This window comes from Alligator mississippiensis, chromosome 13, assembly GCF_030867095.1.
Source record: "Alligator mississippiensis isolate rAllMis1 chromosome 13, rAllMis1, whole genome shotgun sequence".
Lineage (NCBI taxonomy): Eukaryota > Metazoa > Chordata > Crocodylia > Alligatoridae > Alligator > Alligator mississippiensis.
In genome coordinates, this window is record NC_081836.1 from 55,173,422 (window position 1) to 55,198,381 (window position 24,960).

General features: G+C 56.1%; 2 protein-coding genes across 6 annotated transcripts in view; one reads left to right on the plus strand and one right to left on the minus strand.

The window, feature by feature from the left end:
* The window catches only part of SLC5A10 (solute carrier family 5 member 10), a 55,159-nt gene that overhangs the window by 17,765 nt on the left and 12,434 nt on the right, over nucleotides 1-24,960 (plus strand). For all 3 annotated transcript variants that reach the window (XM_019494573.2, XM_019494574.2, XM_019494576.2), the window contains exons 8-9: nucleotides 742-947; nucleotides 4,591-4,726. In XM_019494573.2, the coding sequence (XP_019350118.1) occupies nucleotides 742-947; nucleotides 4,591-4,726 (342 nt within the window). The remainder of the gene's footprint in view (nucleotides 1-741; nucleotides 948-4,590; nucleotides 4,727-24,960) is intronic.
* FAM83G (family with sequence similarity 83 member G) lies at nucleotides 941-23,159 on the minus strand. Of its 3 annotated transcripts, none has more exons than XM_019494571.2 (5): nucleotides 21,207-23,159; nucleotides 14,333-14,500; nucleotides 8,933-9,057; nucleotides 6,502-7,942; nucleotides 941-1,459 (listed from the first exon to the last, which is right to left on the minus strand). In XM_019494571.2, exons 1-5 carry the CDS (start codon nucleotides 21,699-21,701, stop codon nucleotides 1,058-1,060), a joined length of 2,631 nt encoding a protein of 876 aa, XP_019350116.1. In that variant the 5' UTR covers nucleotides 21,702-23,159; the 3' UTR covers nucleotides 941-1,057. The 3 variants fall into 3 exon arrangements, with proteins under 3 accessions (XP_019350116.1, XP_014463962.1, XP_014463963.1); XM_014608476.3 differs by having other exon boundaries at nucleotides 1,113-1,459; nucleotides 6,578-7,942; XM_014608477.3 differs by having other exon boundaries at nucleotides 1,266-1,436.

A 24,960-nucleotide genomic window follows, 5' to 3' on the forward strand; every position in this document is an offset into this window, starting at 1 on the left:
GGGCAGTACAGTGTACAGCCCTTAGCAGCTGTAAAGCTGCAAGGTAGCTGCCACAGCAGGTCTCACTGTGGGAGAGGTGTGGAGCAGGTGGGCAGCAATGGGAACAGAGTGCTTGAGCGTGCTTTCCTGTTTATACAGCCAGGCTGACTTGGTCTTGCTTGCCTGTGGCACGTAACGAGCTGTAGGGCTTGCAACATTTTCACGGGCCTGATGCCACTTCCCATAAAGCCTGAGGATGTGGGTTGTTATTGCGCTTGTTTGCAGCTGCCCAGCTATAGTGATGGGGCCCAGGAAAGACGTTCTGCCCCAGAGCCAGCAGCATCTCAGCCTGTCACAGGTCACGCCAGCTCCCTCCATCACCTGCCCCTTATGCTTCCTCAGGGCTGCCCCAACTCCCCGAGGACCTTTGTGCTTTAATATAAGCAATGCTTTTTACAGTACAGAAGCAGAAAAGGGGTCATTCCCAGGAGCCCCTGGGACATGGGGTATATCCTGAGAGATAGCAGCAGTCTAATAGGACCAGCTGTGCAAAGTGGTCCTGGAAGAGCTTCTCTTTTAAATAAGAATATGGTGCAATCTGACAAGAGGAGGGCGTTGTACTGGTTCTGCTCTCTCAGGGAAGTGGAGCAGGGAGGGAGGGCATGTTCTCAAGGGGCCATTCGTGATAGTTTTCAGCTGATCTTCTCAGTAACCGCATTTCAGTTTGCCCTTATCGGCCTCCCTCCTTTTGTTCCCTTCCAGCGTTCGGTGAGATCGGGGGGTACCAGAACCTAGAAGAAGCTTATCTAAAGGCAGTCCCAGCCAAGATCATCCCCAATACCACATGCCACCTGCCCAGAGCTGATGCCATGCACCTCTTCCGAGATCCGGTCTCTGGGGATCTGCCCTGGACCGGCATGACATTCGGGCTGTCTGTCTTGGCCACATGGTACTGGTGCACTGACCAGGTAAATGGAAACGGGTTCCCCTCCCCCATGTAACGCGGCACCCCTCTGCAGGCCGTGCCCCCAGTGCCAGGTTTTGAAATACTTGCATTAGATGGTCCACTCAATGCTACCTACTTGTCCTTGTGGGTCCTAGTCTCTTGGGGCTTCCGCTTGGGGTCAGTGGCAGCCCACGGGCCTCCCCCTGCCCTGTTCTTGAGGTGCTTGGTCTGCGACAGTTTGGATAAGGGGATGCCAAGAGGAGTCCTCACTTCATCCTCCGTCCTCTGGCATCCTGGGAGCAAGGGCAGGGTTTTGCTGGTGCCTCTGGGGTGGCTTTGTGAGAGGAGGTTGTTGCTGGAGCTGAAGCGTTTGCTTTGCCAGTACAGCCGGTTGCCTGGGGCTGCAGTGGTCTTTTCAAACTCAGGTCCTTTGCTGGCTCCTGGAGTTTTCTCCTGTCTCGTCGAGGGGATGCTCTCCTTCCCCTGTCCTGTGCACGCAGGGTTTCTGGATCTGTAGGGGAAGAGGTGTGGTCCCTGTTTGTGAGAGGAGGGTGGGGTGCACAGAGAGACAACAGCATTGGTGTGATCACAGTCAGCTGTACATATACACTCCCTGAAGTTCCTCTGCATTAGTAGTTCTCAATGTTTTCAGTTTCAAGGCACCCCCTTCTTAGACTTACCCCCCTCCTCCCCAATAATGCCAGCTCTCAGCTTTCACTCTTTTCTTGACTATTGAAAAATAATAGAACAATTCATTCTGGGAAAACCCTGGTAGGTCATAATGTTTCTGGCACTCTAGATTCCTACGTGAAATCTCTGGCTCACGTGTAGGTGATATTTTGTGGTGCTGTTAAAAGGATCTCATGGCACCCCTGAGCACTGTGGCACCCGGGTTGAGAATCACTGCGCTACAGATTCATAGATGTTAGGGTCAGAAGGGACCTCAATAGATCATCGAGTCTGACCCCCTGCATAAGCAGGAAAGAGTGCTGGGTTTAGATGACCCCAGCTAGATGCCCATCTAACCTCCTCTTGAAGACCCCCAGGGTAGGGGAGAGCACCACCTCCCTTGGGATCCTGTTCCAGACCTTGGCCACTCGAACTGTGAAGAAGTTCTTCCTAATGTCCAGTCTAAATCTGCTCTCTGCTAGCTTGTGGCCATTGTTTCTTGTAACCCCCGGGGGCACCTTGGTGAATAAAACCTCACCAACTCCCTTCTGTGCCCCCGTGATGAACTTATAGGCAGCCACAAGGTCGCCTCTCAACCTTCTCTTGCGGAGGCTGAAGAGGTCCAGGTGCCCTAGTCTGTCATTGTAGGGCTTGGCCTGCAAGCCCTTAACCACCTTTTGGGGTGCTGCAGTCAGATGGTGACTGCCTCATGTCGGCATACTCAGGTTAGCTCTGACCCAGCCAGCTCAGGGCTCGTCTGTGACACGGAGCCTCTGCTGCTATCACACGTTTTGTGAAGGTGCAACATGCACCATCAGAGCGGGTTTCTGTCCCGGAAGCTTTCCTACTTCCTGCAGCAACTCAAGATAAGGTGGCAGACTGTCTCCTCTGGGCACAGCTGTGTCCAGTTTGGGGCCTCACTGGCACCCCTCACCCACTTAACACAGTGCTGGAGCACAGACCCCAGTGCTTGGGGGGCTGGAGCAGTCCAGGCTACAGCAAAGGCAGCTCAAACCCTCCTGAGACTAGAGGATGTGCTCCTTGCCTGCAGCCTTAGTAGCTACAGCTGTGCTGCTACAGGATCTCCTACTGGCCAAAGGAAAACTGGCTCAAGGATGCCCACATGGGCTGCGGTCACACCCCTGATGGCACTGTCTTTGTTTCCATTCAGTTAGGTCAATACCCTGATGCCCCCTTATCCCCTGCTGTCATGACCTTGTTGTGGACTCCCACACACTGAGGCGTGGTCTAGACTGGGAAGGTTGAGTCTGACCTACTGAATTAAGCTCTGTGCAGTGTAGGCAAGGGTTAGGCCAGTTTAAGTGCCCCACATTGCATGAATCAACTCAACTGAGTTAAATGGACCCATGACCTGGCTGCTGGGAGCCTCTCTGCAGCCACTGCTCTCAAATGGCTCTCAAGAGGCCATATTCTCCTGACATCGGCCAGTTTTTGTCACTGGCACCTGTGAAAACCCTTTCACATCAGAATCCCTCTGCTCCCAGCAGTGGCAGCACTTCTCCTGATGAAGGCAATGCAAGACAGGGCCCTGAGTCCTGGGGGTCTCTCTTGGATTGCAAAGCACTTGCATGTTAGGACACTTGGAGGTGGATCTGTGCAAAATAAGCCATCCCAGGGAGGTGCCCAAGGCAGGGGCGGGAAGGCCGCAAGCAGGTTGGGGCACTGGACAGCACTGACAAATATTTAGATAAAGCAGATGGATCGCTGGCGTCCTAGGCAATGAGCTGTAACACCCTCAGCAAACAGGTCCCCCCGCATGAGGCTCTGAGCTCATGAATGCGGCACGCTAGCTTACCGCAGGGCAGCTCTTCAGTTATTGTTCTGCACTTTCCACGGCTAGGGCCCACCACTGTGGTGCCTGGGGACCTCACAGCATGTCTGCCCTCACCACAGCCTCAAGTGAGGGGCTGCCCAGTGCATGGGTGGGGAGGCTCAGGGATTTCACATAGGAAGTCTGACAGAGCAGGAACCAAACCTCTGTTCCTCTGTGCTTTGCTCAAAGCCTTGTCTGCTTGGGTCCCAAGCCCTACCCCATGCTGGTGAGGTGACTGCCACTGCACGTGCCTGTGCACCCCTGCACTGAAGGGAGGGTGGCAGGGGAGCTGAGCTGGTCTGTATCCCTGGCTTTGCTCAGAGACGTTGGCTGAGATGCTTAACTTCCCCGCCTCAGTTTCCCTGTCTCTGCATGGTCCTGTACATGTGAGGCTGCATGCGCAGGGTCTGCCCGGGGTCTTGGGATCAATGCTTTGTGAGTCTCTCTTGTGCTGTCTCCTCCTACCTCCACTGCAGCCAGTACCAGCAGGTTCTCCCAGTTTTTGGGACTCGCAGCATTTTTGGGCTGTGTGAATAGGGCAGACAGGTCACACCAGGCCAGATTAGGGACAGGTGTGGACTCCTGTCATTCACACACTCACGGCAAGCCCTGCTGTTTGCTCGCATTAGACTGGGCTGTGGTGGTTTCACTTACCCATGGTTTACTTGGGAAGCTGGGTGCATGTAGGAGAGGGATTATCTAATGTGGGTGTCTGCTGGAGCAGACGACTGGATTTGGTGACCCCAGAGGTCTGTTCCAGTCCCAGCTTCCTCTATGCCCTGACTTCACACTCATCAGTTTAGACTGGAGCAGACACTAGCTGCCCGCTTGCTCTGATACAGGGCACAACTTGCAGGGACCACAGGCCCCAGCTTGTCCCACTCTTTCTTCCTCTCAATGGAAGGCATGTTGAGAGCTGAAGTCTCCAGGGGCTTTTACCAAAGAAGGTGTGAGGCTTCTCTAGTGGAAAGGAAGGAGGGAGCACTTCTTGTCTGAACAGGCCTGCAGGATATAAGGCTTTGAGCTGAATTTGGGTCAGGCACTGACTATCCCCAGGTGTTTGGGACATGAACTCAGGTGCACTTGAGCAGGGACAGAAACCCAGGCCCAGCTGCAGCCATTGGGGGCTGCTCATGTTTCCCTTCCTGTCACACTCCTGCAGGTCATTGTTCAGAGGTCTCTCTCTGCCAGGAACCTGAACCATGCCAAGGCCGGCTCCATCCTGGCCAGCTACTTGAAAATGCTGCCTCTGGTTGTTATCATCATGCCTGGGATGATCAGTCGGGTGCTGTACCCAGGTAAGGCACAGGACTGGCCCTGGCAGGGTTTAACAGTGCCTGTCACTAAGCAAAAGCCACTGGCATTCAGCGGGGGTTGAAGCAAAATGCAGGAAGGATGGGGACAGTGGGGCGAGGCAGCTCTGAACTATCCGGCTGCTTTGCACAGATGCCAAACACCCTGGGGGCACTCCTCAAACAATGTGGGATTTTCCTGAGGGTCCTTGACCAAAAGGTCCTTCCCACCTCCTCGCCTGTGCTGTTACTCCTGGGCTGCTCTCTACCCCAGAGACAGCTGCAGTGCTCTGGAGCTGTGTGTGCATAGCTAGTGAAATGCTCTGAGAACAGGAAGGGGTGTTACTCTGTAGTAAGAGATGGACTGAGGGCTTGCTGTTTACAGCCCAAGTGAGGTCTAGGCTGGACTGATGGGATGGTAGAGTTACCCATCAATGGCTTCAGCCTGGCGGGAGTTGTTACACACACAAGAAAATACCCTGTGTGTGTTTGCGTGAGCGGAGGTTTCTTTTGTTTTCCTCTCAATGACGGCCTGCTACGCAGGTGCCTTTTGTAGTAGGGTTCATGCAAGCTATTGCTAGAATACAAACATTCCCACCCGGTTTGCATAGTGCTGTATCTGGGCAGCTGGGGCAATGTATCAAAGGCTTGGCCATGCCCAGCTTTGCTAGATTTTGCTGGCTGCATTGACTCTCTTTGAGTGAAACAGCCTTGGCCTTTTGGCGCAGAATCCTCCTGGGGGAAAGAGAGGACAAATGATACTGCGTCCAGGCTGGTGAATCTCATTTTCTGTTAGCACAGATGCCAGCTTCCCAGAGGGCCAGGTCCTTGGCTGGGGGGAATGGAAATGGCTCTATTAATGGAGCCTCTTTGTTTTCCATCAGCCTTGATTGGGTCGGGACTGTCTGGACCTATTGAGAGCTGGGGCATGGAGGTGCAGCGGAGACCAGATGCCTGAGCTTTCAGAGAATGAAATGGTGGGAGTGTTTGGGAGGGGAGCAGGACCTGCCATGGCTGAGCAGGGGGGGGTTGTCCAGGTCATGCTGCACTAAGCTGGAGAAGCCGGGCCCTCGGACCATGCCAGCCCCGAGCCCTCACCGTGGCTCCGTGACTAGGCAGCGTGCATGGAGCTGGCTGGCCTGAAGGTGCTGGCTGCAGCTGCTGCAGGTTGCCCTAAGGAGGCTGCCGGACCTGCTTCTCTGTGCCAGGCAGGCTGTCTCTCCAGTAATTATGCACCCGGCGCTTTCTTCTTTGATGCTAATCGCCTTTACAGCCAGGGCACGCCCGCAGGCACAGCCCTGCCTGGGCCTCAGTCACTGCCCTGGCACTTACTGCTGCAGCACTGGTGGAGGGGGCCTGATTCTCACTTGGGTGCAAAGTCCTGTATTCTGTGTCCTCAACTGGCTCCCAGCTCCCTTGGCACCTTTTCCTGGCTTTCCTGAGAATCAGTCTCCCACCAGCTTTTCCCTTTACACCCCATGGGACCTCTTGTTCAGCCTCTGCCCTGTCCAAGGGCTTTATCAGGTCTGATAAGCTCCACTTACGAGACAGTAGGCACCGAACCTCTGAGACATACCCCTCTGGGGAACCGAGTGTCTAGCCATCATAAACAGCCCCTGGGATGATAGAAAGAAGCCAGGAATGACTTCTTCCACCTCCACTCAGCTGGCCCAGTGGTGTTTTGGATGGGGATCGTCTAGCCTCAGGAGCTGCAGTGTTCAACTAGCTCATAGCACAGAGCAAGAAAGCAAAGGAGAGAAAGGTATGACAATTGTCCCTACCTGCACGGCATTGCTAGCATAGGGGCCATGGCCATCCAGTATCGGATGCGGGCTACTGCCCCTTCTTAACACACACCTAATCTCCTCCACGGCCTTTTTCCACTTCGCGGACACGTCTTCTAAGGTGAGATTCTTGGCCGATGGTAAGCTGCCCAGGGGGCTGACGAAGGTGCCCCGGCTGATGTGGGGGTCGCTCAGTTTCCGGGGCAGGTGTGTGATGATGCCATTGGGGATGACGTCGGAGTTGGTCCTCCGTAGCGGTCCAAAGCGGTCCCTCACTTCAAAGTACTCTCCGGAGGTGGACGAGGCAAAGGAGCAGCGGCCGCTGAGCGCAGCCGAGCTCTCGGAGCAGCTGTGGTCACTGAATGTCCTGTACTCGTCACCGTCGTCCTCGTCCCCTCCCAGCCCGTTCTGGATGCAGGCAGCAGGTGGGGACTGTGGATGGTGGGTGGCCTTGGCGTGAGCTATTTGGGTATTACCACATGGCTCGTGTTCAGCATGTCTCTGCTCTGGCCCCGCGGGCTGGGGCTGCCCCCTGCCCCCTTCCCTATTGCTGCAGAGCGCATCGTGCTTTGTGGTCAAGTTCCTGACAAGGGCAGTCCTTGGCTTTGGGACAGGGGGTCTTGCATCCGTGCCGTGGGTCTCAGGCTGCCTCAGATGCTGGCTCACAGCCAGGTTGGCAAAAGGGCCTCCTGCCTTCTTCTCAGTAGCCTTCGCATCCAGACGTGTCCTAGGCATGGGGGCTCTCTCCATTGGGACTGGAGCCACCTCCCTTGGGCTTGCAGAGGCTGGAGCAGACTCGTGGCCGTGGCTCTTGTTGCCTTCCAGCTCCTTGCTTTTCATCATCTGCCTGTGCTGGGCATTGGCCTGGGCCACATCACACACCTTGATGCGGTTCATCTGGGACAGCTTCACGTTCTTGATCTTGGGGTCAAAGATGTTGATGTAGCCCAGGACTTCACTGCCTGGCTCCGGGTCGGGCTCGACCCAGGTGGGCAGGTAGTCGAACATGTTGGCTTTCTCCAGGTTCAGGAGGCCGGGGTGGATGGGCGGAGCCAGCTCCATCACGTCACTTTGCTGCTCGGCAGCTGTCCGAGCCCCAGGAAGGGCCTTGCTTTTGCCGTCGGCCACCTCGTTTTGGCTGTCGGTCACCTGCTTCTCGGAGGACGACTTGGTGATCTGATCTGCACTCTTGGCCTTCACCAAGGCATATTTGGGGTTAATCAGCTTCTTCACCACGGCATTGGCAGGAGTCACAGGTGAAGCAGAAGGTAGTGCCACCGGCTCAGGCTCGGGCTCCTCTCCCATGGGGATGGATTTCAGGCTGAGCCCCCGGGACAGGAGGTACAGCTCCTGGAACTGCTTGTCGAATGCCTCCACCACTTGGCCAGAGAGCACCGTGATGACGTTCCTGTCTGTCCTTGCTGCCGACCAGGTAAAGCTGGAATGGAAAAAGAAGCCCTCTGAGCGCATGATGACGAACAGCCCTGCCAGGCCCTCCAACCCCCTGGCTCGCTGTTACCCCTGTCAGAGCTGCCAGCAGCAGCGGTTTGCCGTGCGAGTGAAGTCAGGCAGAAGGCAGGGCAGGGTGGCACCGAAAAGGCTTAGAGAGGTGTGAAAACTCTGAACTAGTTAGTCTCACAGAGCTGGGCAGGAAATGGTTTCTGCACCTGGCAGAAATACTTTGTGGGTTGTTTTTTTTAAACTCTTGTCCTGCCTTGGGAGGAGGAGCTAAAATCATAAACATTTCCCCACCTTAAAAAGATAAAAAGGGAAAAGCCCAGGAACTCCAATGAGGTTGTTGGAAAAGTTTCACTCCAACTGGGACCACTTCAAATGAACTGAGAGAGAGCAACAGCAAGTCATTTTGAAAGCTCTGAGTTTCCACTTAGAAAATGCCAGCCTGGTTCCTTCTGGCAGATCTTGAGTCAAAACGCTTGTTGGAACCAGCCTGTTCCTGTCTGAGAGTTTTCACTTCAACAATTGCTGGCATTTTCTAATGGAAATATCTTTTGTTGAAGGATTCTGAGCTGTTTTACCCTGGACTCTGGAGCTGTCTTTTGGGGGCTGTCCTGAACCTTGCTGGCCTGGGCTTGCCTTCCATTCCCAGTGCCTTGCATGCGCCCAGCCTAGTCCTGTCTTAAGAGATGTCTAGAATCAAGTCTCATCTCCAAAACTGCCGTTCAATTTAGCAGGCTGAGGGCAAGTCTGGGTTGAGACCCCCAGTTAGGATCGCTGGGCGGCAGGTGCAGATTGAGGGTGTGGGTACATCTCACCTTGGGTGACCACTGCAGGGTTCCTGACTATCCATTACTAGTCATCACTGTTCACACCACCTTCAAAATAAAGCCTCTGGGTCCCCTTTCTGGTCAGCTTAACCCCTTGCAGCCTATGTGAAACTGTAGCAGGGTGCGAACGGTCCCTCTGTTACCTGTAGGATCCACACATGGCTCGGTCCCCATCCACGAACATGAACTTCTGGGCCAAGGCACCTTTGAACTTGGTGGCCGATCGGGTGAAGAACTCGGTTCCCCCAGTGCTTCGAACGCGGAGATGCTGCAACGCAAAATCAAGCAGCCCGTTGGAAAGATGCCTTGGGGCTGGGGCACGGGCAGCAAGGGGCTGACAGCTCTGCCTGTGTGGACTGGGGTCTAGCCTCAGTTGGCCTGGTCAGCCCCTTGTTTAGGTTGTCCTGTCGTGCCTCCCTTCCTAGCCTGGATTCGGGCGTCAGTCTTGTTTTGTTCCACTGAATTTTCACCCCCGGCACCGAAACTCAGCTTGGCCCCTGACCTGAAAGTGGAGCTGCAACATTTACCTTCAAAGCAGCATTCAGCTGTCTGCTGAGACACGGGCTGACTAACCAAGCCTCACAACTCCTCCCAGAGTGGCTCCATGTTATCCCCCAGGGCTTCGGTGTGAGCCCGGATGCTGCCTGATCAACCAGCCTGCCCAGGACCACACAGCGAGTCAGCAGCTGGGCTGGGGCTTGAGTTCAGGAGCAAACTGCCTTTCCAAAGTGCCTAATGTGTTGTCACGCAGCTTCTCCACCCCTTGCATAGTGCTTCTCAGTCCCTTTGTTCTATACTGTATAGTCTTGTGGGGTAGCACGCATGTGATAACTGATAACACTGAATTTTACAAGCCATGGGGGGTGTCTGCACTATACTAGTCCATTAGCGAGCACCCCCTGGGATGCGTGCACTGACCCAGAAATGGTGTAGCTGGCAGGGTGCAGCACTGGGTGTGCTCTCATGAGCTCTCCCAAGAGGCAGAGCCTGCCCCGGGAGGTCTGGCATGTGATATGTGCTGGGTGTGCAGCCATGTCTCAGTGCCGGTACCCTTTTGCATCATCCTGGGATAGTACAGGGATGGGCCGTGTTTAGGGACCTTTGGAGTCATTCATGGAAAGACAGTGAAGTGGCTGGTATGTCTAATACCCCCCTGTTTTTGAGGGCACCCCTGCCTTGCAGGTCTGTATCAGATCACTGCCTTAACAGCATTCAGTTGTTGTCTCAGGAAGCCCCCATTCTTGCTCGGGGCTAGGGGAAGCTGAGTGAAGGGTCAGGTCCATCTTTCCTGGGTTGCGGCTGCTGCCTAACAGACCGAGGAGGGGCTGTCAGCACCAGGCACCAAGGAGTTAGAAATAGCTGTCAGCACCAGTTCCTTTTGCAGTTAGAAATAGTAGGTTGTTACCCTGGCAGGGCCTGGCCATGGAACAGAGACACAAGCACACCTATTGAATCAACTGGGCATGCAGGCGTTCCCTTCCCCACATAAGACCCCTTCCACCTTTCCCTTACAGCCGAGGACAGCGACCCCTTTTTGCACTTGCTGTCAACACCCGTCCCCGCCATTGTCTATGGGTCTTGCTGCCGTGAAGGCCCTTAGCGTAGGGAACATGTTCCCTTTAAAACCAGCTTGGTTGCTTCTGTTTCCCCAGGTCAATATTTAACATGAATTCATGTTACAGCTCCCAGCAAAAGCCCCTGGTGAGCTCACAGCCCCCTTGCACTTGGTGCTGGGCAGAGTCCCAGTGTCCGCTGGCCCAAATTGCTTGTGGCCTCACCAAAACAGACAAAGGCTCAGAAGGGAAACAGAGGCACAGGGAGGTGAAGTGACCTGCCCAAGGCCACCCAGGCAGCCAGTGGCAGAGCCAGGGATGGAGCCCAGGTGTCCTGTGTTCTCATCTGGAGCGTTATCCACACTTTTAGCCTCCCTATAAAAAAACCTCCTGAAGGCCCATAACGCTAGAGCTGGTATTAGACCCTGCCCCATTCCCTCCCTTCCTTGGCTTCAACGGGGTCTCTGCTTTTATCCTTCTGGACTGTGACCCCTCAAAGCACTTGAGCCTGTGCTTAACTTTGAGCCTGCTGGCTCGGGGCTGTGAATCTGAAGAGGGTGGGTTCAACTGCTGTTTCCACCGGGACACTTGGGCCCCAGGGGGAACACCGATTTACAAAGGCAATCGTTAGTCGCGTGACTCCCAAATGTCTTAATGTCCGATCCTTCCATGGTGACTGCCGGGCTGCAAGGCAAGCAGCGTAGCAGCATGGGAGGAGACAGCGTGACAAAAACCTGCCGCCCTGTGCGTGAAACGCATTGATTTGCAAAGGTCTTATCCCTCTAATTTGCATGTGCTGGGCTGGGATCAGCTTTGAGCCAGTTGCAGCAAACTAAGCCAGGAATGGGCCTTCGGGACCGGCTCTGGGGAGAACTCAGGGGGTGACGAGAGGCAAGATGGTTGGATCTCCAGGACTGGTTGTTTAATGCTGCCCTGCGACCACTTCCGCACCCACGCAAACAAGCCAGGCTTGGCTTCACCCCACCTCACCCCACGTTGTGCCAGGCCCTGCTGGCCTCCCTACTTTCCCAGTGACTTAATGCAGCTCCTTCTGAACCAAAGCTTTTCTCCAGTGCACAAAGGGACCCTAAGCCGTTCTCAGGTAACACCCAGCAGGAGCAAAACGCCCGCAGCCAGGGGTGTGCTTTACTTCCCTTCCTCCCCACTTCTCCGCGATCTATTAAGTCGGATCTGCTTGTTTAATCAGGAGCCGGAAGAAAAGCTGGAGCGAGAGTGATAGCGGAGCCCAGCAGCGTGGCTCCGAGTCGTGAGTCACTTTACAAACAAGTCGCCAGTTGCTTAACGACTTGCCCGCGCTACCGTCACTGGCACGCTCCTTGCCAAGCACATTGCACCGGCTGATTAGATGCAGAGAAAACAACCAGCGCTTCTGTGGCACCTTTCATCTTGCCCAGTGTCTTCCGGGGAGAGACTTAGGTTGGAATTGAACCCTTGGTCCCCTACACGGCTGGGTGTAGTTTTTTGTGCTGACCCAGGGGCCCCCCAAGACTGTGCTTATGTCCCGGGGGCCTCCCTAGCACCAGCTCTTGCTGTTCCAGCCTGGATCTTCCCTGAGCTGAAACAGTCTTGCCCAGCTCAGCCTGGATTGAGGGGTCTTTGATGTGGCTTGGCTAATTCGGTGCTAGCTGTTATGATGGACAGAGCTGTTTGATCCTGGGGCTGTACCTCCCTGCTCTGGTAACTGCCCCCATCTCTGCCTGGGTGCCCATCTCTGGAGGTGTGGTCATCATGACAGGCTCTGCAGTCTGTCCTGCTGGCTCCTTGTCCATCCTTTGTGCTGCAGCTGCCCCAGGGCTCTCCCTGGCTGCCGGGGTAGCACTGGCCCCTTCTCCTTTGCCTTGCAAATGGCTGGGGCTGGCTACCATCGATCAGCGCCGCCTCAGGAGCAGCAGCATCAGCATCTTAGGGGTCTGGCCAAAGTACGTAAGAGCATACACTGTATACTGGGTCAGACCCTGGTCCATGTAGCCCAGGGTCCTGTCTGTGACAGTGGCAGAAATGGATGCTATAGAGGGAGAGCATCAAACTGGGTATCTCTCCCCTATTCAGCACCCTCCCTGGAATCCACCATTATTGGGTTAGAGACGTCAGAGGAGACTTCGCTAACTTTCCTGCTCAATAATAGATCTGTCATCTGTGCATTTATCCAGTCCCTTGTTGAACCTGGCCATGCTCTCTGCCTCCACAACTTCCCCATCATTCATCGGGCTTGAGCACTCCTGGCTGGTTTCCAGAGCAGAGGCTGACACAGGTGGTAGCTACTATAGCGGGGCCTGAAAAGCCAGCGGAGGGGCAGACAGAGCCCCACTACCCCACAGCAGCGCCTCGTCTCCCCCCACATCACGGGTCTGAATGGCACCGACTTCCAGGCCCCAAATCCTTCGCTCGTGCTGGACCTGGGCACCGTGCTTGCAGCTCACAAGATATATATGGATTAGTCACAAGCTGCGTGGATCGAGGGTCCAATTTTTTATAGCTCATGTGGCCTTTATCTTCTCCATCCTCTGCAAGTCCTCCAGGCGTGTGTGTAGGGAGCCTGGCTGCTATTTCAAGCCTCAGGGCTTGTCCCTGTAGGGAGAGTTGCTGGAACAGGTCCGCTATCGCCGTGCCCAGTGTGTTCCACCCCTGCACGACAGCGTGCAAGGCGGAAAGGACGAGGTGTGGGGTTTTCTGGCTGCTGTAAGCTTGGGCGTGACAGCTAGCGTGGGGAAAGAAGATTGCTTTCTCAGCCTGGGAAGGGCCAGGCAGGGCTGAACCCAGGTCCAAAGGGGAAGCTGCAGCATGGAGGGGGAGATGTTCTTCCCACCAGCAATTGCCCTTTGGCTCACGCAGAGAGGGCTCAGGTCTGAGGCCCGCGGCTGCCAGGCACAGCCTGGGCACCGAGACGCTGCGTCCTCAGCCACCTGTTCCCAGATCGCTCTTTCCTGTTCAGAGAAAGGACCAAGACCTGGGCATCAAGGCCTACCGCCCTGTTGCGTCACCAGCCTGGGCAAACAACCTGTGCCGACAGATCTGTGTCGTTCTCCTTGCCGAGGACTCAGCGCTGGGTGGAGGTTTCATGCTGGGCTGGCCGGAGCGACAGGCATTGTGCAGCTGTCAGCCTGCCCCACCTGCCACACCGTGAATGACAAGGGACCCTCCCTGCCCTACCTCTGCACCACACCGGAAAGGGCAAGTCCCATGGGCTGTTTTGGTTCGCCAGCTCCTCCCTGGTAGAGCCGGGACCGCAGTGGAGGTCTCCGGCCACCCCACTGAGCAACACTGCCTGCCTTCCCTTGAGCCAGCTGTGATTATAGATCTCCCTGCAGAGGAAAGCTGCCCCAGCTGAGCTCAGGATGGCCTCTGCCCTGCGTGCCTGTGCTCTGGGGCATGCAGAAGGGAGCCCTTCAGGCAGCAGCACTGCCCTGGGAGCTCAGACACCCTGTCCAGGCCCAGGCACTGGTGTCACCCCCATCGCAGAGGCACAGCAAGAAAGACAGAGCCCACCCTGCCTGCCTGGTCTCTTGGCACAAAGAGCTGAGTCCTGAGCCAGTGCCCAGCTCTGAGAATGAACCAGGAGATGCAAAGGACCCGTGGCCCCGTGAACTCGTCTTCTGCCAAGGACCTAACCTTGGGCATCATGAACTCAACAGCTGCTCCCTCAGGCGGGCACTACACACCTCCCTCCTCCCTGCTCCATCCCAGCTCTGCTGCTGCATTTGGCCTCTGCTGTCTAGGATGCATTGCAGTCCCCAGGAATGAATCAGCCGCTTACTGCTGCAATCTCTGTGGATCTCACATCCCCTCCTAGTAGCAGGAAGGGTGCAGGGAGCACACACATGCTCTGCCCAGGTATAGATGAGGACAGAAGGGGTCAGATGGTAGGGAACTGTACCCAGACAGCCCTGGTCCACTCCTGCCTCTCCATCTCTTGGCTCCAGCTGCCCTGGGGATGTGACTGTCACATGCCGTCTGTCTGGCCTCCCTTACCTTGAGGTGCCCAGCATGCATTTGCGCCCGCTCGCACATCTGAAGGAAGTACTTCACATTGGTCTCGTCCACGATGATGTAGATGGCCACCTTGCGCCTGAAGCCTGCCTCCAGTAGGTCCTTGAAGATGTCCACGTCGGTGAACATGTCCATGACCACACCGATCACCTGTGGGGCAAGAAGGAAGAGGCGGAGGAGTGAGGTACGGGGATACGTATAGACTAGAGCCAGGATTATGGACCCCATTTATCTGCTCTCAGCTGCTTGTCTCCACCCCAAATGGTTTGAGTCCTCACTTCTAATCCTCGCCCTGCCAGTCCTAGCCTGCCACTGCATGATCTCAGGAGAAACTCCCTCACTGTTAGAGCTGTCATGACCAGAGCTTTCCAATCCCATCCTCTTGATTACCATCTTGCTTCAGCTCCCAGCTGAAGGCCTGCCCATGAGATCAGGAATGAGACTCTGGGTGTGGGAGCATGGGCAGCATCCAGCCTGCTTTGGAGCTGAAGCTAGCCGGCCTTTGCTGGGCGTGAAGCTAAGGGTTGGTACTGCATGCAGACAACCACCGTTCCCCAGGGAGTGTGCCATGACTCTGACTTCTCTCTGGTCTTGAGACCAGCACGGCAGCAAACAGCCCTCACCTTGGCAGTGCAGCGGCCGCATGCCAGTCCAGGCCAGGCACTTCTGAGCATACGCAGCCTCACTCCGGTGTGTCACCTGGGAGTCGGCGACGGCCCTCTGCTCACCTGAGTAGGTGGGATGCGACTCAAGTGGGTAAATGACCCCAGCACGTGGCACCTCAGCAAGGCCAGGACTGCGCCCTCTTGGCATCTCCCTGCAGAGACGGCGCAGTCCTTGCGGGCAGGGAGCAGGGACAAATGATCCGTCCTATGCAAAGTGGAGCCCGTCGCTCCCCAAACCCTCACCTATGTGCCCTCCACACCCCATTGCATTCCTCCCAGCGGGCTGACGCTGAGTTTCACACGGCCTCTGGAGCCAGCCCCAGCCCTGGGCCAACAAAAGCGCTGACATCCGCACATTCTTCCAGGGCAGAAGGAGGCCTCCGCCCCCTTGACCTTCAGGCCAACATGCACCACCCTGCGAACTGCCCCACTCCCATGAGGTTGTCCCTGCCAGCCTTCATACCCCCACCCCTCCCAGCACCCTCCAGCACTGCTTCCATCCTCTTGCAGTCAGGTGCTTGCATGGCACGCCAGTCCCTTGGCCCCAAAGCCCTGAGTAAGGACAGCGATACCTTCTCATAACTGGCACTTGGGGGTGAGGAATGACTTCTTTGGAGCCAGCCTGCCCCCCCGCAGCACTTAAACGACTTGGCTTGTCGTTAGAGCACATCAGCAAGGCCAGGAGCAGAACCCAGCTGGTCTCTTGCTGTAGCCTACAGGGAACGCTGTCTCCCCTGATGCCTCAGCGCCTCGACTCCCAAGTCCTTTCTCTACCCCTAGGACATCTCGCCTTTCTCAGAGTGGAAGTGCCTGGGAGAAACACCTCCTCGATTCCTTTGGGCAGAGCGCCGTGGACTTGCGCTACAGGGACGTCTGCTGCATAAACACCACCCTCCTGGCTGCAAATGCCCAGCCTCCTATTGCTGCTAGCCTCTGCCATGAGTCCTAGTCCAGGGGGCAACACGTATCTCGGGGGGATCTGTTCCCTTCTTCCACTGGACGGGGCCAGTGTCTCAGGGCCCCCGGTGTGACCCGTCTCCCCTGTGTCTCGTGTGGTTCTTTCACATGGCGGGGGCAGAAAAAGAGTACAAAAGGACGTAGCTGGACCTGCGTGGAGTCCTGTATGGGCAGGCTGACTGGAGCAGGGGCAGGATTTTCAAATCCTTACAACCTGTGGCTGCTAGAAGGTCCAGTCAGACCTAGGATGGGGAGGATACTGCCAGCTCTTCTGCAAAACCAGGTGCTGTAACTTAGTGGGGTGGGCTCTGCAGTTCAGCCCCCTGCTAAATGGACCTTCTGGAGGCATCTTGATGCCTCTTTCAGTTAAGACCCTCTCCTGTCTCCCTACAGGGAAAACCTGGTGGCTTTCACTGCTGCCTCGCATTGCCGGAGCCTTTTTCTTTGTGCAACTCTGTGCTGGTGGGGAGGCCATTCCCCACCCGTGCAAACACACCTGTGGGCGCTCAGGTTGTTGCAGAGGCCAGCTGGGAGTGAGATGCCCCTGGGAGCTGCTTGCAACTCAGTGGGGCTCCTTCTACCGCACGGGCAGGGTGCGAGCTGTCCCAGCTGAGAGCTGTGGCCTGGTGCCATGGAGGGCAGGCGGGAGGGAGGGCTCAGGGTCCTATGCTGGGAGCGCCGTGTCGGCCGCTTCCTGACTGCAATCCTGGCCTCTGAGCTGCCAGCCTCAGAGGGGCCTGGGCAAGCCCCGGGCTTGTGTCCGGAGCGAGGCCGAATGATGCTGCTTGAATGCTGAGGCTGTCTCTTCACCCTGGCTTGGATGGTCCCCTTGCACTGCATGCCCTGGGGGCTCCCAGAGCCCTGGTGAGGAGACATGGACCTTGGATGCAAGAGGGCAGCAGGGGCAGCGTGTAGCTCCATGTGCCGTCTCGTTTTGGGCAGCTGCCATCTGGCCCATTTAGCCCACGAGCCCCGTGGAGGGGGTGGGTCTGTCTTGTCTGTATGATGCTGGCACTAAAGCCCTACCGCAGTCCAGCTGGTTCAGGAGGAGGCTGCTGGCAAAGTTGTGTTTTTTAGGGGATGGCCAAAGACATTATTTTCACCTCCTGCCTCTATGACTACTCGAAGGCCCAGAAGATGCAGGGGCAAGCGTGCCTCCTGGCACCAGCCCCCTGGGATCAGCTGAGGGAGGGCAAAGTTTGTAATGGGCTGAAGGACTTTGCAAAGGCTTGTGTGCTGCAGACATGGCCTCTGCGCCCTTTGCTTCTGGGAGTGTCTGTGGGGAAGCACCAGTTTCCCAGATGTGGGAAGGAGGACTTCAGACTTTGCTCCGTCTTCTCATTCATGCCCATCCAGCACTACGTATGCTCCACGGTGGCTCTGAACCCTTGCTGCAGGAAATGACTGTACAGGAGACAAGACAGTGGTTTGCCCCTTGCGGTCATATAGTCCAAGCCGTCCCTTCCCATCCCTGGAAGCTTTGTAAAGAGGGGAAATGGCTCTGTAGCAGAGATGGCCCCAAAACCAGCTCATACTAGTGCTGCCCCAACAGCCTCCAAGCTCTTCTTCCATCACCCCTGACTCCCAGCCAGCGGGAGAGGTATTTGGAACGTGCCGCTGCCTTGCATACTTGGATGGATCAAGTATTGAGAAACACCAGCGTGTTTATGTAGGTCTGTAGATCACAGCCCAGTAATGGGGAACGCTAAGGAGATGCTGACGTGTTGCATGCCTGCGAGCCAACTCAGAATCCGACCTGGTAACGTCGGAATGACTCTAATCCACTTTGATTAGCCTATAAATGTCGGGATCCTGTTTGACTGGAGGAATCAACAGGCCCATTAACCTATTTTCTGATTCACAAAGCAATAACAGCAGGCCTGCTGCACGGTTGCAGAATGAGCCCGGGGTATTAGCTGGGGCCAAACGCACCATTAGGGGAATAATGAGTTGGGAAAGCGGTGGGTGGGACTAATGATATTCCTGATCCCTATCCCTTCTGCAGTGCCTCTTATCTGCGGATCACACGTGTTTTGCAAACAGTAATTAATGGAGCTTCACCACTTTCTTCACAGGCCGGTGAGGCTGAGTGTACTAGCGATCTTCCAAGCTGGATGCTGACAAAGGGAGAGTTGGAGGGTCTAGATCAGATTCAGCCCCACTCCTGAACGGGAGCTTTCCCCAGCTGTCTGCTCATGGGCCCAAGGGGCTCTTGGCTATCTCCGAATATCCGGACAACAGTCAGTGCAGTGCCTGGACCCTGCCCACAAACCGATGCTGCCTTATTGTTCTGGGTCTGTGGGACTTCACATGGAGACCCAGTGAAATGACTCGCCAGGCTGCAGGGACCCTGCGTCCCTTTCCTTGCTTCCACCACTGGGACACAGGGGAGAGGGGCAAAGCTCAGGGGTCCTGATCCCTTACCCATCCCCTCACAGCCTCTTTCCTCTTGATAGTTTCAGCCACTTCAAACAATGAACCATCACCCTTAAATACGTCACAGCTCTGAGCCAGGCCGGCTTGATCCTACAGGCACTCACGAGCCTTCCTCCTAGGTCAGTAACCCTGAGCCCCATTGCCTGCCCTGGGCTGGGAGCCCCGCCTGCCATCAGGAGCAGGACGGTCTCAGCCAGGTTTGAACGGAGCTCTGCGGAGGGCGGGAGGGAAGCTGCGATTGCTGCCTGGCCAAGGAGCAAGGCACCTGGTTTGTTTTATCTGCCTGTCGGGCTTCACGTGCCATGAGTTAGCCCTCGTCTGCATGGCTGGGTTTTATCAGCTGGGGCTCTGAATGCTAGAGAAGTCCAGCTGGAAGGGATCTCCAGAGGTCACATCCAACCCCCTGCCCGAGGCAGGACTGTCACTATACAAATCCATCATGATCACACCAAGTTGTGCTGTGTAGGGCAGTTGGCACAGCTCCGGCAGGGGCTGTGCCCTTACCAGGGGGTCTTGCACTGTAGCTTTCCCTGCATAGCTAAAGCACTGTGTAGACCAGTGATTCTCAACCTTTGTAGACTCGAGGGGCCCCTGCATAGACTCGCGGCATCTCTTGAAAAATGCCAGCTCTTAGTTCTCCTTTTTTTTTTTTGCCTGCGGGAAAATAATAGCGTGGGTTTTTTTTGTTGCAAACTGCTCAGAAAAACCACAACTATGGATTTCTGTTTGAACTTTCTGGGCTTGTCTTGTGAATCATGTTTGCATACCTAACAGTGCTAACGTTGTGTGGCAGCCTGCAGCACCCTTGAAAGGATCTTCAGGTACCTCAGGGTGCTGTGACACCTTGGTATAGATCCTGCCTTAGGCCTGGTGCTGCCATAGCTACAGGGGAAGAGAGCCCTGGTGTAGACGGAGCTGTCCTGGTAGACAGTTTTCCTGCAACCTCGATAAGGGGGGGATGATTTTTGCCTGCCCTGGGCCACATGGCCCAAGCCTCCATCGAGCGCTGTGCCGGCACAGGGTCTGGACTAGTCCGGAGAGCAGATGCATTGGGGGGACTTTGTCCCCCGCACCCAGCCAGCAGCCCCAGGTGGGGCAGTATCTATTTCTAACTATGCCTCATGTCCTTTGAATGAGCTCAGCACCTCCAACTGCTCCCAGGATCAAGAGGCAGCTCAAGCAGGCCAGGCTGATGCTGCGCAAGCCACAATTGTCCTCGGCCAGGGTGTGAACGACCGCCCAACTGCACGGCTCCTGAACTGCCAGAGGCAGGGCATGGCCTTCCCCGGCGTGAAGCAACATGTTGGAGATGGCCTGGGTGGGCGTCACAGGCAATTCCCCATGACGGAGGTACAACGTCTCTCAGCATTTTTCCATTTCCTCATCAGACGGCCCAGGTGATGAGAGACGGTGGGGGAGCGAGAGGAAGGGAAAATGCCTTCTAATGCTAGAAAGCAGCAGCGCTAGGCATCAGACCTCCCTCGCTGGGCGGAGGCTGCAGCTAGAAGCCAGCACCCCCATCCCCAGCTGTGCCCTGGCTTTCCTGAGCAGCAGAGGCCACGGGTGCCTGAGCTAAACAGTGCGATGCCTGGAAAAATCCTGCCAGTCTCAGAAGCCCCCCTTATTTCTGTCCACGTCCAGCCCATGTTGTCAGCGCTCGTGGCCAGCCTTGGTGAACGCAGCCTCATCCCAGCCCTTGTGTGGGAGACCACAACTATCCCCTGTGTATAGAGGGGGTAACCAAGAGGCTAAGTGACTTGACCGAGGTTGCATAGGGGACTGTGGCAGAGCAGGGTTTTGAACCGCTCTCCTGGACTTAACACCCCTGGTCTGCAGCAGAGCCTGGCTGCAGGCGGGATCCCAGATTGCAGTGAAACCATGAGAAAGCAGCGACCACCATATGGTCCAGACCCCCTTAACAAGGACGGCGGTGCCCTGCTGCAGTCTCAGCTGGACTCCGTATGCGTCCAACATCCCTAGAGGACCTTGGTCTCCCGTCCTACTTGCCCTCTTGGCAAAGAAGCAGCGAGGAGTCGAGGAATCTGTCCTACCCTCACCCCTAGTCACCTTCTGATCACAGCTCCTCCGTTTGCTACACGCTGCCCGCACCAGTGTGTTGTGCCAAAGCCCAGTCAGACCCTTACCGAGGGCTAAACCACTGAGAAGCTGCTTGTTCTCCCTTGTGCAAAGGCCACAGAGGCCTGTCTTTGGGGTGCTCGTTACTGAATGTCTGCAGAAGTACATGGTCTGGTACTGAGCTGGGTCAGATGTTGACATTTCCCCCAGACAGTGCTTATCAGTAATTGGTTTTAACCTACTTGAATCTGAGGAACAGCATGGAGATCTTGGGCCCAGCTCAGTCCTGCCCCAGGCTAGTGCTGTGCTTGTGGCCTGCAACCATCTACACCAGCTCTGCCTTGGCCCCTTAAGCTATTCCAGTGCCCCCCACCCCTCTGGAGATCCTCACTACAGGACCGGAGCTAGGAAGCAACTCGGATCATTTTTATTCCCTGTCCTGTCTCCCATGGCCATGTGGTCCCTAAGGACCTGGGTCCAGCTCCCATGGGAAACACAGGAAAGGATCCTGCTGCTCCCCGTGGGACTTGGATCGGGCCCCAGCTCCATGCTTGGAAGCAGCAGAAGCTGACGGGTGAATATTGGTGCAACGCCTGACAAGGAGACGGCAGAGTTGGCCAAGCCCTGGAGCTGGGGCGCAGTTCCCCAGAAGGGAGACAGAGCAGGGCCAGGGCCTCTGCCCTGCTCAAGCTAGCCAAGTTCGCGATCAGCGAGCGTCTCACCTTCTGCGCCTGGAAGATCATCTTCCGCACCACCTCCTTGATGTGCGCTTGCCCGTTGATGGGCGGCTGCATGTACACCGTGGCTCTAGTGACACCCCGGTAAGCGGCGCTCTCAGGCCAGCCTAAGTCCAGCTGTGGGATGGAGCGGTCGGACCTCTGCGGCCAGTACTCCAAGGACGGCGCCATGTCCTGCTCGGCCGCCTGGCTGTTGGGGTCACCTTCGCTGTCCCCCGGGGTGCTGCCGCGCCGTGAGGTGTACTCGGAGCCCGGGTCATAGATTTCCAAAGTCTCCGTGATCCGTTTCAGCTCCAGCTCGGAGAGGAAGTCCCTGATGTTCTCCTTCTTGAGGACCTCATAGAAAGCCTCTGGCCCCCGGGAGACCAGCGCTTCCAGGGCCAGCCTCTGCTCCTCGCTGTAGAAGAACTCAGGCTTGGACTCGCTGGACCTCCAGTTGACGTGGCTGTCATCCAGACACTGCACCTGGGAGAAAGCCATGGTTGTCGGCCCTCAGTGCCGGACCCGCCGGGACCCCAGGAGAGAGCTCGCCAGGGGCCGAACCCGGCACCCCACACTAAATGAGGAGGTAACGAACTCCCGGTCTTTGCTTCCTCTTCTCTCCCCTCCCTGAGCTAAGCACAGGGCTCCAGATGCCCCCTGCGCCCTACTCCGAGAAAGCGCTCCCCGCACGCTGTCTCCAGTCTTTTGCCGGATGGGTTGTTTCCAGACGCTGAGTCTGCTTCTCGTTTGCTCATCAGGTCTCCCTGGCAGGAGGAGCCTGGGCGTAGAGCAAAGCCGGCTCTGCTCCGGGCTCCCGTGTCTTCGATTTTAGGAGCCCAGCGAGAGGCTTCAAAGAAACCCCCTGAGTCGTCTGCTGCTGGATTCACGGCCTGCTCCGCCTGCCCCTTCACATGCGTGTGAATAAAGAATTAAAATAAAAAGCAACTGAGCTTAAAACCCCAGGAATCCGGCAGGCACCAGGGTCTTCTCCATCTGGTTTTCCTCTCTTGTAGTTGTCTCTGCACTGGTCATGGGATCAGCGGTGCAGTTCCCCTGCAGCCAGCTGCTGCCTCTCCTGGATTGCCCCGGCTGGCACCTGGGTCCTTCCTCTTTCCAGGAGGCAGGAGCAGGACAGGTAACGAACTGCCAGAAGTGTAGAGGAAAAGAGAGAGTGATTCATAGCTCCACCTCGCCCCACCTGCAATCACATGTTGGCTTCCAACCCAGTCTGGCCGTGCCCCAGCTCTTAACCCCTTCGGCTACGCAGCCCACGCCCCGCTGTCAAAGGAGCGCAGGAAGCTGATTCACCAAGGTTGCATACGACAGATGCCCACTGCCTCCCATTCCCCGCCGACCTCGCCTTTCACAAAGCAGAGGGCCGTGTCTGGGCCTTATTGCTTTCCCTTCACTTTCTAGATCTTGGGGGGAGGTTTGGACCGTTCCCAGGCCAGCACGGGAGCGCTGGTGTCTGAGCAACACCTCCGACCTGGCTGCTTGAAGGCGTTCCTTCCATCCAAACCACGTGGAAAGAGATTGTCAGCTCCATGACGGTGCGTGGGGGGCTATTTCAGTCTCCCCCCGAGCTCACCGTGTTGTTGGTATTTGTCCTAACCCTTTTCCAGTTTCTGTTTTTTTGGCAACGAGTCAAAAATGTGTCACCAAACCCCCTTTTCCAAGCAGCTGCAATTGTTCCCCCTCGCTGAGCTAGCTGTAGCCGTCCCGGACGCTACGAGGGACTGTCTGCTCACCGACCTGTTGGGTTAACTTCTGGAGCTGGGGCTGTCCTAATTTCTCACCCTCTCCTGCGGACTGGCTTCTTGGAGGGTCACGCGCTTGCGTGGCAAGAACTCACCGCAGCAGAGCAAGTTATATCAACAGTTGGGAGGAGGAAAGAAAAACAGCTAGGATTTGTTAAGACTCTCGGACCGTGTGCGTCTAATGCCACCCCCCTCTCCAAAGCAGCTTTCTGTGAGCTCAGCCAGCCCGCTGGGTTTTTTAAGCAATGATTACACTGTGAACTCCTGACACTGAGACAGTCCCACTGGTGTGTGTGGGACTCATTGGGCTTGATAGCGGCGTGGAGAGCAGAATTGGACTTGTGCTAGGACGAGGGCCTCTCTGCACTGATAAACCCATAGCTGCCACGACACTAGTTTTGGGAGTGAGACATTGCGCTGTTCCCCATCCATCGCTCCCATGCGCTTTGATGCTGACAAAGAGTGGGGTTAGTGGCACAGATATGTGGCTAGGCTGGGGGTGGTGACTGGGCTTAAACCTGGAGACTTAAACCTGGTGGTTCCTGGCTGGAGGGTCTCGCCCCTCTGCTTGGAGTCAGATCAACGCCGTATTTGAGGTCAAGAAGGAATTTTACCCCATGGTCAGGCTGGTTCAGACTGAGAGAGTTTTTGCCATCCTCTATAGCAGGGGCATGGCCTCTCTGTGGCATCTCTTGAGTGCATATTAACAACCTTTTATACAAGCAGGATGTTGGCTGCCGCAGTCCCCCTGATTTCCCGTGGCAGGTTCGGATGTGATGTCTTGTGTCAGGGTTGACAGTGGTTTTACTAGAAGCTTAGATGATGGGTTTGTCTGGGATGGTGTGGACAGGGCTGGTCCTGCCTCAGGCCAGGTTTGGACTAGATGTGACCTCTGGAGGTCCTTTCCAGCCCTACTTTTCTGTGATTATAAGCATTTCTGATTCATCCACTGCTGCGCCAGGGAAAGAGGAGTCTACCTCCCGCAGTCCCTTTGCTTCTAGGCTCTCAGCTGTTCTGCTGATTGACGGCACTAGTCCTGCTTTGAGAAGCTCCCGTGATGGACTTGAGCACCCAGGGAAGAGCTCAGGGGGCAGCTGCCTCCTACCAGGGCAAATTGCTCCTCAGTCCCTTCCCTCAGCCCTTCTGCGGGGCTTCAAACCGGTCCCTGGGGATCCTGTTCCCAAACAGTAACATGGGGATAAAATCACTTCTTTCTGCACATTTTTGTAGTATCCAGGAAGACCGAGAACTTGGCGAGCAGTGACTTCTCACTGCGGGGAATGTACAGCTCCTAGCACGGCGAGACTGCCATCTCAGATACGAGGTCCCTGGGAGAAACCCCAGGAGCAGGAGCCCTCCCTGCAAACCACCACTCTTCCCTTTGAAGCTCAGATTGAGAGGGGCACGCTGAGCGCTTTGGGGCAGGGGATCCTTCTCCGTATATGTATGTGCAGGGCCTAGCACCTGTCCGCAGAGGGGTAACGCCCAGGATCACAGGCAGGCACGGATTTAGCGCAGTTGCTGAATCAGGGCCTGTCTCATCAGGGATAAACCCCAAAGCTGCTGTCAACAGGTGTGATTTCACTACACGTGTTAGAGCTGCACCCTCTTGAACCTGGCCGGGGCTCATCTTTCCTGGATTTACAGCCTCAGCGAATCTACAGATTTGCGAGAGGTGTGCATGCATACCTCTGAGTGTGTGCATGTGTGCGTGTATACACGTCTGTGTGTGCAGGAGCTGGGAGCTCACAAGATGGATAATCTGTATTGGGCCAGCTTGGGAGGAGAGTGCACCGGGACCTAGTGACAGATCCCTCAGGCACAGGGAAAGATCGATGTGAACACAGCATCAGCAGGAGCAGACATACTCAGGGGGTCCGCTCCCACGAGACCCCGGGGATCCGGCCTGTGGCTTGCACATATGCTGTGACATCTGATGCAGCAAGGGCGAGTTTGTCCTCACCAAGCTGTGGTGTCTGGACTTGGGCATCTGCTTCTGC

What these genes read in the sequence shown, in the direction of transcription:
- FAM83G (XM_019494571.2), bottom strand. Translation starts at nt 21,701, where the DNA reads ATGGCTTTCTCCCAGGTGCAGTGTCTGGATGACAGCCACGTCAACTGG. An exon ending in TGATCTTCCAGGCGCAGAAG is followed by an intron (nt 14,501 to 21,206) that starts GTGAGACGCTCG and finishes CTTGCCCCACAG; the next exon opens with GTGATCGGTGTGGTCATGGA. An exon ending in GCCATGTGTGGATCCTACAG is followed by an intron (nt 7,943 to 8,932) that starts GTAACAGAGGGA and finishes TTTCCATTCCAG; the next exon opens with CTTTACCTGGTCGGCAGCAA.